Source organism: Elgaria multicarinata, chromosome 1 (assembly GCF_023053635.1).
Source record: "Elgaria multicarinata webbii isolate HBS135686 ecotype San Diego chromosome 1, rElgMul1.1.pri, whole genome shotgun sequence".
Classification (NCBI taxonomy): Eukaryota; Metazoa; Chordata; class Lepidosauria; order Squamata; family Anguidae; genus Elgaria; species Elgaria multicarinata.
The window spans coordinates 60838295-60853662 of record NC_086171.1 but is presented as its reverse complement, the minus strand read 5'-3'; the positions used below and the strand labels follow the sequence as shown (position 1 = coordinate 60853662).

Genomic DNA, 15368 nt, shown 5'->3' with positions numbered 1-15368 from the left:
TGGCATAGTAAATCTGAGCCTGGAGGTTCCATAAAGCCATCATAACCAGTACTCATTGGCAGGATCTACAGCACTGCTTTATAATGGTACTGAAGTGCAATGACAATCGTTGGGGCCCATGACACATTCCATATACCATTTCCAAGTCACTTTCATAGTGTTATAACCTGTAGATCTGGCCATGGATCACCATTTCCTCCATAGACCTGTCCAATCCCCCTTTAAAGCCATCTAAGCTAGTCACCATCACCACAGCTTGTAGTGAACTCCATAAATTACTTTCTTTTGTCTGTCCTGAATCTACTGGCAACCAGTTCCATTGATGACCCTGTGTTCTATACAATGAGATCAGAAGAAAAATATATGCACTTGCTCTACACTATCCATGACGGTGTCTTCCCTTGGGTATCTTTTTTCTAAACTTAAAAGTCCAAACCACCTTAACCTTTCTTCATATGGAAGAAGCTCCAAGCCCTTGATCCTTTCCTGCCAATCAGTTTCATCAGATGACCTCGGGTTCTTGTATTATGAGTTAGAAAACTTCTTAATATCCACTTTCTCCACACGACACATAATTTTATAAACTTCTGTCATATCTCCCCTTTGTCTCCACCTTTCTAAAGTAAAAGCTTTTCCTACCTTTGCATGAATTCCATACAAATCTCCATCCAGCCTTGATGACTACTGTCATGGTCCCCCCCACCCGAAGAATCTTCATCTGAGGAGGAAACTGACTTACCAGAGGCCATAGACTCTCCTTCCTCCAAGGACATACCAGAGGCAGCATTGTAGGGAGAAAGGGGGAGTGCAGCCAAGGAGGATGCAGGCCCCTCGGAAGAGCTCCATGAAGGCATACTCCTCCACCTCCTGTCTCCAACGAAGCAGATTCTGAGCTTGAAGTGAGTCGTCCACCCAGCCCTCGGGAAATAAGGAGATTGAGCCATGCAGCGCAGATCCAGCCAGAACGAAGAAGTGTAACGTTGTACTTAAATAGCTGGCTGAGATGGAAGGCTCAGTAATGAACCACAACTGGAGATGGGTGGGGCCAGGCAGGAGCATAGGATAAAAGGAAACAGAAGAAGCTGCCTGGCACTGGCAACAACCCTTGTGAAGTGGCTGGTTTTGTTATCCTTGCTGTGCTTCCTGTATTCAAGACCTTGGACTATATCATGACTGGACCTCTGGACCGTACTTCTGACTGTGACTTTGGACATTGATTTTGGACTTTGACACTGCATCTCTGCTGCTAGGATTTGCTTATCTCTGCCTGTTACTCCTGGCAACTAGGAGCGTTGCTGCTGGCCGCCTTCCCAGACAAACCTGATAAGACCCAGTATTGGTAAATACGACAACTACAGTATTACTATAGTGAACAAAATACTCTTGAACAATTATACCATCACAGACTATCCAGAAAACAAACACTCATTCCATCCATAGGGCAGGAATGCAGTCAGCCATGTCATCGTGTAGCTGGGTAGGAGTAAATCCTACTGGTTAACCCTAAACACAGCCCACATGATGAACAATATATGCCACTTGACACAGTCACTTACCCAAACGTTTCCATCTTGGTGATACGGCTTCCAGTTTCTTCCTGTATCACTGTAAAGCATGCGGTACTGGGTTACCCAATCAGAGCTGCTGTATCTGCCTTGGGTGGCAATAGAGCTGATCTGCTTCCTGTTGCCAAAATCCACTTGCAGCCATTGGTAATGATCACTGTCTGATGGACACCAGCCTCCAGCCCCTATGGAGTTAGAGAGACAGACAACTATTTATTTGTTGAATACCTAACACAGCTTCCTTGGAAATTAACTCTTAGTGATCATCCTAATTATACTAGACCTAATCTCTTTTTAGGGGTGGGCGAACTCATCCCCCTGTGCCTTGGCAGGCACTCGCCCCACCGCTGCCACCTGCCCCTGCTCCCTGGGCAGCACGAGCATCTTCTGAGGTTCAGCTTGGCCCAGTGAACACTCAGCAGCTGCCCCCCTTCCCGCCAAAATTGCACACCTCCCCCCTGCATCAATGGCAGCCACATTTACGCAAGGGTGAAGGCATGAACAGAGCCTTTATGGCCACCATTGACGCAGCAAGGGGATGTGGGAGGCTCCAGAAAATGCACACTCCCTCCCATTGCGTCAATGGCAGCTGTAGGGACCTCCTGGGAGCTTGAGCTGGTTCTGCCCAACTGGGTCCCCTGGACCCCCGGACCCAGTCAGGTGCTCGTGACATCCCTATCTCTTTTCTCTCCATTTCTGGGTTTACCTGACTTGAGGAGGTACAGCTTGAGTAACAACCTGCATTCAGGTTTCCTGTTAAGTCCCAGGCAGAGATGTGTGGAACCTCTTTGAGAAAATTTGCTGGTATTATCAAATTTCTTTTGCATTCCTTCAGATTTCTCAGAAGTTTCTCCATAAGCAGGAACCTCCAAGCATTTCACTTTAGACAATACCTAGTTGCAACTCTATTATGGTAAGTTTAACGTGTATTATTATTATTATTACCATCTATATACTACCCCATAGCCGAAGCTCTCTGGGCAGTTTACTAAGATTAAAACATTGAACATTAAAAATCAATATACAAAATTTAGAACCATAAAAGTATAAAAACAGACAACAGACAAAGACAATATATGTTTAAAACAACTGTGAACTCTCAGCCAGGCCTAGACAAATATCTGAGGTCTATTAAAAGCTCAGCATATGCTGTTAAAATGCCTGGGAGAAAAGAAAAGCCTTGACCTGTATATAAGACACATTCAATTTAATGTCATTTGTGACTTTTTAACACTGTTAATTTAACCTGTTTAAAGATGTCCTTATACAACGTACTACACTACCATGAATAGAAACCAATTGGCAGTATAGTATTGCAATTACATCTTCTTAGTAACTGTCAAAGTATAATCATTTCAAAGCTTGACCAAATTATCCAAAGCATCCCTTGTCAGAGTTGACTGGCGCAAGTCAGTGACAGTTGACTGATTCTTTATGTTCCCTCATTAAACCACACTTGCAAATTAAGTGGGATGGAATAAGAGTATTCACATCTCAACTATCTTCAGCACCATAGCGTTCATTGAAATGTGCAAGGTTTTCATTAGTGGAATGGAAAAGTGAAAATGGACGGCTTTCATGTTGACTGGACAAGCATATAGGACGTCATAGAGTACATCCCCCACTGCTTGACCACTTGTTTTATCGGTGGGTCTGTGAAGTAACTTCTAACCCAACAGGGCTAGCAATTATTTTATCGGATGTTTATCTCTCCTGACCACCTTATATAGCAAGCCAATATCATGGGTCCTGTCTCTTGGAGCTGCTTGAGATATTTCAAGGAAATATTGCTAGAGGAACCATGAGAACTCCTGCGTCCTTGTCCCACATTTCTGGCCCCATCCAAGACAAGCACATGTGAGAAATTCACATTCTCCTAATGCAGGGAAATGATGCATGTTTACTTACAGGTATAATATGCTCACACACATTCACACGTTTTAGACTAGGGGAAATTCAAGTGACTCATGCTTCCACTCTTGCCACCATTTTGGAATATCCAAGATAGACCTCGGTCACATTTGAGGAGCACGTTCTCCCGTGCAATGGATGAGATTGTGACTGGTGTGTAGAGGAGATGAGGCATTTCTTCACATTGTGTGTGTACATGTGTTGGCTTTGGCAGGACTTCAGGGAGATATAAACCCACAACACCCTACCCTAGGACTCTTTAGACTTCTAGCTCCCTCCATGCAGTGTGGGCTCTAGGAATGTATGAGATACTCGTTCATTTTTTTATCAGGATTTTACCCAGTTTGCACCTTCCGGACTGAACATTAACTCAGACACAATCTGCAGTCAAAGATTATACATTTCCAAGTTTTCAATGTGATTTGCAGCCCCCCCCCCAAATGTGTTTGACAGCATGCATACATTTGAAAAATGCACAAATTTAGTCTATTTATGCCTGAATTTTGCATAAGTGGGCCGCTTCAAGGCCATCATTTGTGCAAACTGGCTCTTTATAGAAAAGGCTGAGCCACAACTTCCAGCTCAGAGGACCAGCAGAGACTGCTTGCACTTGCCTGATTCACGTAGAAGGTAGATCTCCGAAAGTTTTGGACTTCAGCGCCCAGAAGCCCCCGCCAACATGGCCAAAGGTCAGGAACACTTGGGAGTTGAAGTTCAAACATCTATTTTCTGCCAGACAGCGCCACCTTCCAGGCGCTGCTTGCACTTACTTTGATTTGATAGTGGATTTACAATCCTAAAGTGCTGCCCGCCTTAGGAAACATTTTCATCATCTACATCCACAAGGCCAGTGGATCACATTCCCAAGGAGAACATTTAGCTGCATTCATGGAAATGCTCAAAGCACAATGGGGGGTGAACTCCCTGAAGGGTGGGTGAAAAAACTATGGGCCGCAACACTTGTCACTACTGCTATAAACTGTTTTAAAGCAGTAGTATAGCTCCTGCCAGGAAGGCCTTAGCAGCCCCTGGTGTTTCTTCTGGCAGCTGCCATGCCTCCCCATAGCTCCCAAATAAAAACAGCTGGCACTATTTTACCCTGAAGCCACTGTCAGAGTGATGGTACATCACCATGTAGTGATATTCTCAGGGGGTGTTGGAGAAAAATGGCAGCGGGGACATATTGTATTAAAATCTTGCCTCCTGAAATAACAAAAGCTTCTAAAAACAAACAGCAACAAAAACAGAGTCTGTCTTGAGAACAACAGCCCCGTTTATTCAGAAGTAAATTCCAATGAGTTCAATGGGAGCTGTTTCTCCATACGCATTCATAGTACTTCAGCCTGAGATGTCTGTTTTACATTTACTCACTACCCAGGGCAGCAGTGTATTCTGAGAAATGCCTTTCCCCCGCGTCCAGCTTGCCTGGCTGCAGGGAGGCTATTGGGGAGGGGGGAGAGAAGGAGACATGCCAGTTCACTGTTGGAGTGATCAGGTCCTGCCACAGGCTTGGGGCAGGGCAGCTCAGTTTATAGAAGCTGCCCGTATCCCAGCTCAGCAGCCTTTTCCCGTCGTGGCTCCCTCTCTCCTTGTATGCAGTGAGGGTTTATCTGGTTGTCCTATTGGAGGCCGAGTAGGGAGTTTTGCTCATAGCCGGTTTGGCTGGGGCTATGTGTTTTTTGTCTAGTTCACATTGTTAGCGGGGAGAGAGAGCAGCTTAGGAATTGTAATTTATTTTAATTCAGGTTAATTTGGTCACATTTGGCACAGGCTGGTAGGGGTGGGCACAGTTAAGAGGAAAGGGATGGCGGTCATTATGTGGCACTGTTGTTTGGTGACGGGTGATGCCTGAGGCATTCCGCTGAGGGATTTGCAGCCCCAGTGGATGGATAAGGGTCACCTGTGAGGCCAACTCACCTCACCCGGTTTACACAAGAAGGCCTTCCTGCCCCAAAAGGGGTAGGCCTAGGAGTGGCAATCACCCAGATGCCACTCTCCAGGCATAGAATGCTTTGCCCGTTATAAATGCCTAGCTAGTTGCTGGCATAGTTTAGGGCCTGCCCAGTTTCCTTTTGCAGATCTTCAACAAATGCGGCCCAAATTCGATACCATACATACTTGTCTCGTCTCTTTATTCCCCCCCCCCGCCTTCTTTCACCCACAACAGGACACATAACTACCCTATTTCTTCGATTCTAAGAAACACTTTTTTCCCCATATAAACATCCCTAAAAACAGGGTGCGTCTTAGAATCGTGGGTGTGATTATTGTTCTTAGAATCAAAGCTTTTTTTCTGTTGGTGGTACTGAAATTAGTGTGCGTCTTACAATCGATGGCTTCTAACAATCAAAGAAATACGGTAAAACAATTTAGAGCATTTGCAATCTCTCAAAATTGAGTTATATGCTTATAAGGGATATATGTTCTGCACACTGCACTTTTAAGCATGCTTACTAAGAAGTTCCCCTTAATTCAGTGGGCCTTCCTCCTATAATTGCAGGCTTGGTATAGGGTTATTCCATTCCTGATCAGGTTTAAAATTTATAAGGCCACAAAACTTCATACAATAAGATGAGCCTTTTACTTACCATTACTTTTAGTCTGTATATACTACAGATACACAAGCAGAATAGCTGTCCTGAACTGCTAGGTGGCAAAAGACCATTCAGCTAAGCAACGGTATCTCAGATACAAGCAGCCCATGCTGAGTCGTGGAGAAACCTCTCAATTCACCTATACATGCTAACTAGGAAAGCTCACCTGATGCAATCACTCACTATATTGGTCACAGAAGGCCCTAGTTCTTCAGTTTAATCTTTTGGTACCAGAGTCTATAGATGCCTCTATCTCCACAATAAGTTTACCATTCTTTTCATTTGCCTTCTAAAGAGCTCAGAAGCTGAAGTGCTGACTCTTCTCTCACTAACAGGAGTCATTATACAGTGTTATAATACAGCTTTGCTGGTAGTTTCACAAATAGAGTTTTTAGAAAGAAAATCAAACATACACAATAAATTGGTAACTTGACAAAAACATACATATTCTCATAGAAAGCTCTGTAGATCATTAATCCTACAAAAGGAGTTTTTCTCTACCCATTCCAAATGCACAGTAGTAAAAGAAAACATAATTCAAACCTTCCACAGTCAACACTTTTGTGATAGGTTAGGGTGACCATATGAAAAAGAGGACAGGGCTTCAGTATCTTTAACTGTTGTATTTAAAAGGGAATTTCAGCTGGTGTTATTTGTATGCCTGCAGCACCTGGTGAATTTCCATCATTATCGCAATGGTTAAAGCTGCAAGAAATCTGCTCTCTTTTGTGGAGTAACCAGATAAAAAAAGGGCAGGGCTCCTGCAGCTTTAACCATTGCAATGAAGAAGGAATTTCACCAGGTGCTGCAGGCATATAAATGACACCTGCTGAAATTCTCTTTTCAATTCAACTGTTAAAGATACAGAAGCCTTGCCCTCCTTTGCATATGGTCACGCTATATAGGTTAAAAGCTGTTTTTCTTACCACTGGTAAATATTTCAGTTGTTAAAGTGCTATTCTCAGTAGCTGAGTTCCAGGGCTACTCCACCTACCAAACCAAGGTTTGAAATAGATCCAAGAAGCCTTTAGCATCCAATTACAAAATTAACACACCTTCAACACCTGCACCTAACCCCTTAAAGGCATATACAAAGCTCACTCTTCATTCACTTACTTAAAGGCCATAGTTTACAAACCCAAGTGCCTGTACCATTTCCTTCAGCATTCACACTAGGCTTCATTTTCTCTCTCTCTAGCCTCAAATCTTTCCTTTGTGTAAATTTGATTCATTTGCCAAAATAAATGTATCTATGTGAAGCATGAGTGGCCTGCTTGTCTCTCACATATAACTTGCTGAGCATTCCCCAAACTCCATTTTAATACACTGGGCCTTTTTTCCCTGGGCCCTTTTGTCCTTCTCATACATAGGACATTGTTCATGCATTTTAAATCCCAAAACTGTGATTTAATTGATATCTGCCCTCCTCCGACTTTAAAGCAGGTATTAGTTAGATCATGGTTGTATGATTCAGACATTTAGGTTTGTGAAGTAAGGGATTTAACGGAGCCCTCTATGGGGAGCACAGTCCATAGGATTGTGCACTAAGCAACTGATCTGAATTTTGTATATGCCTTTAAGGGTTGAAGTGCAGGTGTTAAAGGTGTGTTCATTCTGTAATTGAAACTTCTTAGGATCTATTTCAAGCCCTGGGTTAAATCCAACACTAGTCCTACTTAAAGTAGACCCATTGAAATGAATGGGACTTAGGTTAACCAATAGCTCCGGCTATTGGACGGTATAGAAATGTAATAAATAAATAAATAAAATAAATAAACTAAGTCCTTTCAATAGGTCTACTCTAAGAAGGCCTAGTATTGGATTTAATCCCTTGTTTCAGTGGGTAAATGAGACTTGCAGCTCTTATACTGAGAGTGGTGTTTTAACAACTGAAACATTTACCAATGCTAGGAACAATAAAACGGCTTTCAACCTATCATGAATATGTTGATGGTGGAAGGGTTAAGTTTTTTTTTCTACTGTGCATTTGAATCATTGGAGAAAAGAACTCCCTTTGTTGGACAAACATGCACAAATAGGCAACTGACTTTTGCAACTGCAAAAAAAAGGTGTGTGGGGGAGCTAGACTTACCTCACTCCTCCTTACTGATTTACAAAGCACTATAAAGCTTTTAGGAAGCTTCATTCTCCTTTCAGCCATGAAGTTCACAGCATAGATTGGGACAGACTACTGTCTCTCAGCTCAGCCTACCTAAATGTGGCTAAAATGAGCTTCCTGTATGTATGAAAGTTGGTACAAATGTAGCAAATTAAAAAAAAAATACACAGCATACTGTACATAGATGAAATTCTGTATTCTCCAAAGAATTTCAAGTATGTTTCATACATATTGTTGGCAACTGTTGTGTTTATAGTTGTGAATATAAACTAACGTGGCCAATGTTGGGATGTGTGAATCAGCAAAATCAGCAGATTCCATGCCAACGCTCATTCGGACTCATGTCCATATCAGATTGTGAGCTTTTTTTCTTTTTGCACACAAAAAATGGGCTTATTTTGTTTGCATTTTTTCAAATGTACAGATCATTATGGACACACTTTTATAATGTATATATTTTCTTATTTATTTATTTATTATTTATTAATTACATTTCTATACCGCCCAATAGCCGGAGCTCTCTGGGCGGTTCACAAAAATTAAAAACATTCAAAGTATAAAACAACAATATAAAACCATAATATAAAATACAATATAAAAGCTCAACCAGATAAAAACAGTAGCAATGCAAAATTACAAATTTAAAACATCAAGTTAAAATTTATTTATAGACTGTTCTTCCGTTGATTAAATCCTGCTTGTGCACATTTTTCAAAAGTACATGTTTTTCAACTGCATTTTTCAAATGTATAGTTTTTGCACACATTTGTTTGTGTTCTGCAACTTGCATTGCAAGCTCAGAAATGCATTCAGCTGCATGTTTGGTTCTCGGTAGGGATGTATGGATTTTGTTTAATCTATTTTGTGTGTGTCTGGCAGATTGACAAGTATCTTTCATTCCATTGTCTGCTCATTCATGGAATTCGATTCCCCCCCTCCCACCATCAGAAGAGTGTGCCAAAAACGTCTGCTCCAATTTACGGAATATTTGCTGGCATGTGGTATTTCATATATTTTTCTTAGCTCAGTGTACAATCAATGAGCAGAATGTAAAAAAAGAAAGAATACTATATCATGGAGTCTAAAGAGAGATCACAGATGTATCAACTGTAGTGGGGTTGTTTTTTAAAAAAGTGAATGATGCATATATTAGTGTATTTCTAGCAACATTCGTATTTTTTATGACTAAATTTACATGCAATTCTAGAAATATTTTTAAAATGGTCCATCTCTGTGGAATCCATGTGACTCGGAAAATGCCATTCAGCTGCAGAATCTGCAGATCAGATTCACAGAACTCCAAAGTGACTTCAATCTGTTTCAGATTTCATTGACATCCCACATTATGGGAGAAAACTGGGTAAATTCTGGTCAAAAGCGAACTGCAATGAGTTTTTCATACATTCCTAGATTGAGGTATTAATCCAAAGTAAGAAGTTATATCCTACTTCTTCAGTAACAAAGCTGATTAATGGCGTAGAAGCCATAAAATATGTTATGGCTTCTCCTTTATCAAGGAGGCAGTGCAGTGCAATGGGCACAGTGTTAGACCTGTACTACTGAAAACTTCGTTTAATTCCCTTCTTCAGCCATGATACATTTTCAGTGTTGAGATGGATTTGGTTAACATGCCACTTATCAATATATTTTCTAGGCATCCGAAGAAATTTTTCCCCCCTAAAACTTCAGTCCGGGGGAACTGAAAGGAAAGTATTTTAATAGGAACGAATAGTAAAAGGCAACAAATGGAAGAGAATCAATCTGTATTTGGTATTGCTGAATCTGCTAGTGTGAGAAGAGAACAGTGACCAGCTCCAAAGGGAGGGCATATGTCACACCTTTGCTAGATACGCACGTAGGAGATCGATGGGAAGTTCTGTGGTACTATTTGATCTTTCAAGCAGTGTAATTTAGGGAAGTTGATTACTTTGTTCATTTGGCTTGTGAAATGTGTAACCTCTATTGATCTGAGGATTAAGGACAGTTCTTTCATCAGGTACACACTCCTGGGATAAGTTGAGGGAAAAGCAAGATTGAGCAAAGAATTTTCCTTCTGGGATCCATTCCTCACAGGAGCTTACATTAGCTTTGTTTCTATACCTTAAAGTCATCTTTTTCTTTAATGTGGAGTAAGCACGGGGGTCTGGGCAGGATCTAGATTTTAAATCCCTGCCAAACTAGGGTCCTAATCTAGAACAGCTCCCTGCCCCCACCCACCCCTGCTGCACCTACTCTTCAGTAAAAATGAAGAAGGAAAAACATAGCTGTTAGATGTAGGTTTACAGTAATGTCTGTTTTGGCCCTCAAACAGCCAACCTGTGCAAGGAGAAGCAGACGGCGACATCTGCAAGGGCTTGCACCTTCTGTAAAGCAGGAGCTACTCCCTCACATAGTGCAAGTGACTGCCTTGCAGCAGCCCGCCGATATCAAGTCATCCTACTCTGAAGCCCAATACTATGTTTGTCACATTGAGCTTGCAGATCTCTGCTTATATCTGTGACCCGCTGTGATGCTGCATGAGACAGCCAATCGGATTTCTTTGAATAACAATGCAATGAAGCTAATTCGCTGCTTCCTGTTTGCACTCTGATTGGACCAATAGGTTCACCCCTGAAAAATCACTATAAAGCTAAGACGTTTTTGTAGCAGATACAAGTTTGGACAAGAATCCCCTCCGCCCCACCACCCCAGTCTCAATATGAAAATTTTCCAACTGCAAGTGTCTAAATCTGGATATTGGGCCATAGCTAGACGGGGCGATATCCCGGGGATCGCCCCGGGATCATCCCTGTGCATTCACATGACACACAGGGGATCCCAGGAGCAGGGAGGGATGATTCCTCCCTTTCCCTGGGACATCGACCTACCCTTTTTTCACGGGTTTTCCCACAGTCTCAGGATGATCCTGAGACTGCGGAATGTGTGGCTGGGCATTACGGTTTGTCCTGGCTCCTCGCGAGTAACCGCGGGGAGACGGGAGAAGGGCAGGGGGCACAGAGCTCATTGGTGGGCTGGGGTGAGTGGGAAATTTATTTATTTATGTATTTTAAAAATTAACTGTTTTTCGCTCGAGCGTTCGTGCGCTCCATCTCCTTTAAAAACAAAAAAATGGTGGGCGCGATGTCCTCTTCCTCCTAGGACATCGCGCACTGCGTGTAGACCAGGGGGAGATCTCGCGATAACCATATTGCAAGCTCCTCCATCTTCCGTCATGCTAGACCCGGTAGCTCTAGCCATGGCCTTGCGGTGTCAGATTAAAGCATGTGTAAGGACTGGAAATTAAATGCTATACCCAGCCAGTCCTTCTCGATTCTAGTACACTTTTCACTGCGAAAGTCTGAATACTTGCTGACCTTAAAAATACTAGGGACATAAAACGTAATAACTGAATTTTATAAATTAACTCTAATTTAAAACCTGTAAGCTACATGTACTTGAGATAAAGTATTCTTCATCAATATTGCATTACCTATTCTATCTTACTCTGGAGCTATGTGCATTTCTTAAAAAGAAAAAGAGAAGGAAAATCAAAGCAATGCTGTTATCCAAAACTGCAATGTTCCCATTAGATCAGCCTTACAGTGAGTCCAATTAGAATGAATCCCCACGGTAAGGTAGGCATTCCTCAATGCTCATTGCCTTGCCAGGCTTCTTAATGGGGCTCAACGCCAAATCAATGATCCGTCTGCCCTAATGAACAAAAGCAGAGGATGGCAATGGCTGATAGCGAACGTGAGATAAACACGTTCGCAGAGCCAATCGGCAGCATTTGGAGTAACTGTATTCAAAGCCGAGAAGACAATGCCTCCCTAGAAAGAGTCCCCACTGGCAAACAAGCATTTAGTAGCTTTGGTTATTTTAACTGACACATCACAGTGAGCTATGCCTTTGCCATCTGCTCTGCTTCCAGTTACAAATGAAAACATGCACACACACAAACACCCTCATTGACAATCGCATCAGAAGGGAATTTCAGCTCTGCTCTGCAAGCGCTTTAAAATGCCATATGCAACGTCTCTATCAAGTAGCTGGCTGGCAGGCGACCTTCCGGGCCTTTTAGGCAAGAGAGCTGAGTTGTGACCGTTACGGAAAAGGCCGGGGGTCTGGCAGCAAGGGCTTGGCCACACTAAAACTGGAGGGGGACTGTGAAGATTGACAGAGGCATTAGCAGAGTATATGTGTGCCTGTGTGTATGGACGAATGAGAAATTCATTTCAGCTGGTTTTAGATCAGGATTTACCCAGTTCGCACCTTCCGGACTGAAAATGGACTCAGACATTATCTGCAGTTGACATCTGTACATTTCCAAGCTCGCAATGTGATTCATGGATCCCAAAAATGTGTTCGACTGCATGCGTGCATTTGAAAGACGGGCATAAAAAATATATATGTAAATGCACACTTTTGTCGACGGAAGAAGAAGGTGTACATTTCAAAGATGCATACAATCGATGAGTCTGTTTGGAAAAAAACATGCACAAAATATGCCTGGGTTTTCATATTAAAAGGGAAAAAACAAAGCTTGCAATCTGATACTGATCTGAGTCAAAACAAGCGTAGGTGGAATTTGGAGAACTTTGATGAGCGCAAGTTTTGATGATTTCCACATCCCTTTGTGTGTGTATATGACGGAGAGAGAGAACGAGGGTGTGAATTATCTCTCCGTGCTTCAGGACAGAGCTTAGGAAGAAGAAAAAAAATGAGTTCTCTTAGCTCTCCTATATTAAGGGTAGATTCATATGAATACCTTCTCCCAATTGCCTCCCAAGACCTAGCAGGTAGGATGGATTTTATGATCTGGATTAGGTCCCCTGTGCCTCCTCTTAAATGGAGTGCCAATATAGATAAGGCAGTGGACTTGGGTTTGAATTCCCAGTCAGCAATAAAACTCAGTGGGTTGCCTTACCTGTGAGAAGTAATCATCTCTCACCTCAATCTATCCTCAGGGACACGTTGCAAGGATGGAATAATAATAATAATAATAATAATAATAATAATAATAATAATAATAATAATAATTTATTTCATTTCTATACCAGCTCTCTGGGCAGTTTACAACAATTTGTAAAAATGCTACAAAATATAGTTTAATTTATTTTGTATGCTAGCTTCACTTTACTTAGAGGAAGAGGAAGAAGAAGAAGACACAAATGTGAACAGTGTGCAAGACACAGTAAACTAGGGATGCAGCACCCAGGGGCCAAATCCAGGTCTCTTGGGATCCCAATCTAGTCCTTTGAGTTTCCCCAGAAGGCCCTGCCCTCTTCCTTTGGCCCCACCCCTTTCCCCAACCACCAATCCTTTGGTGGTTCTCTGGCTTCTGTGCAGTTTCTCTCTCTCTCTCTGTCTCCCATTCTAAAAGATTGAAATGCCTCTCCAAAGGCCTAGTTACTAGCAGTCAGAGCTTGAAGATCAAATGGTCTGGTATTTCTGCCATGTCCCTTTTGCCTTTGGCATGGTCCATTATTAATGACTTTGTTTTCATTTTGGTTTTTATAAGGGTTTTTTTTTTGACATTGCATTATTTTCTCTATAGACGAGAGAGAGCTTGTTGTCCCGAGAGCATTAAAATAAGACTTTCCACAGACAACTGAAGGTGCTTCCAGATGAGAATTTAGTACGCAACCACACCGCCCCATCCATGGAATTTGGTGAGAGTCCCAGACAACGTTTTCTTCCATTTATAACACTCCCACATTTTCCCACAGCTCCTTTTGTATTTTTTCTTACCAGAAAGAAAATGGGGGCCTCCATCTGGTACATTTGGACAAGAAGTCTTACCTTGATTCACTATCACATGAGAAGTGTACTCTGTGAAAATAAATGTTGCGGCCAGTGGTGCAATTCTTCTAACTTGACATGCAAAGAGTGTGGTGCGAAATTGCTTTGTTAGAGAGGCCGTATGAATTTCCAGGCTGCCTTTGTGCTGACCTGCAACGGCTGTCTATGCACACTCAGTCACACAGCTCAGTGTTAGGCCTTTCTCACCTCACAGGCAGGCTAGTCTCCATAGAAACCCAGAGTGGGCAGGCACTAAGGTGGCATGGTAAGGAACGGGAGGCCTTCATTAGTCCCTAATGGAGCTAGTTGCCTTCTCTGTTCTCCTTGCATGTGGGCAAGTGTGACAGTGCCATAAATCTACCACAACATAAAAACAACTCTTTGTACTTATGGAAAGGTTATTAACTGGACTCTCATTACATAACTTGATCCACGTGGAAAGAAATCTTTGATGTCCCCATTTCTGTACCTTTTGGAAGCACCCTGTGAACTCTTCTAAATCTTCCTGTAGCAGCTGCAGATAGTCAACATGAGAAGAGGAATACAGACTAGGCTGGGAGGAGGTATTCAGGCAAATGTGTCTACAAAGCAGCCTACTCTGTCTACAAATACAGAGGAAGTGCTCCCACTGATGTCAATGACTGACTGAATGGAAACATAGATATGACCAACCGAAGGAAATGCGTACAAATGCTTTGCAGTCCAATTCTCATGCCTCCTCAAAACAAAACCTGAGGCAAATCCTTATGATGTTCATTGTGGAAATGGAGGATTGAGAACGAGGCTGAGAGTGAAGAAGTCACTTACAGTCACTTACAGTGCAGTCCTATGCACATCGACTAGGAAGTAAGTCCCATGGAGTTCAATGGGGCTTACTCTCAGGTAAGTGTGTATAGCATTTCATCCTTAAGGAGCACATCACTGAAATGAGATTTGAACACAAGGTCCAGTGATGTCCAAGGTCCAGTGAAGAACACATTACAGATGGACACATCAAGAAACAGCGGCAATACATGATATAGTTTTGGCAGAACACTCCAAACACATTTATCACAAATATGACACAATTTGAAATCTATACAATATAGTAGTAGCAGAGTTACATCCCTGTACTATCCACTGGGGGAAACAAAGACAAATGGGCCTATTTCCTCATCTCAAATTCATAAGTCTTTGGGTTCACCTCTTTCTGCTAGAACAGCAATCAACATTTGCACTGCCATCATAATAATCTTATGCATTATACTAAATTCCCTTCTTTCATTAATACTTGACACTGAATGATCACTCTGAAGTAACACAAGGATTATTAGCTAAGGGTTTTAAAAATTACTTAATCACAGAGACCTCTCATTTTTAAAATGAATTTGCCTTACAAATAATAAGCTAGCTCTATCA

The 15368-nt window shown here is 42.1% G+C and overlaps 1 protein-coding gene across 1 annotated transcript in view; it reads right to left on the bottom strand.

The window, feature by feature from the left end:
• CNTNAP2 (contactin associated protein 2) overlaps positions 1 to 15368 on the bottom strand; it is a 1454514-nt gene that overhangs the window by 895906 nt on the left and 543240 nt on the right. Inside the window, exon 3 of the mRNA XM_063129070.1 lies at positions 1557 to 1750. Coding sequence (XP_062985140.1) covers positions 1557 to 1750 — 194 coding nt within the window. The remainder of the gene's footprint in view (positions 1 to 1556; positions 1751 to 15368) is intronic.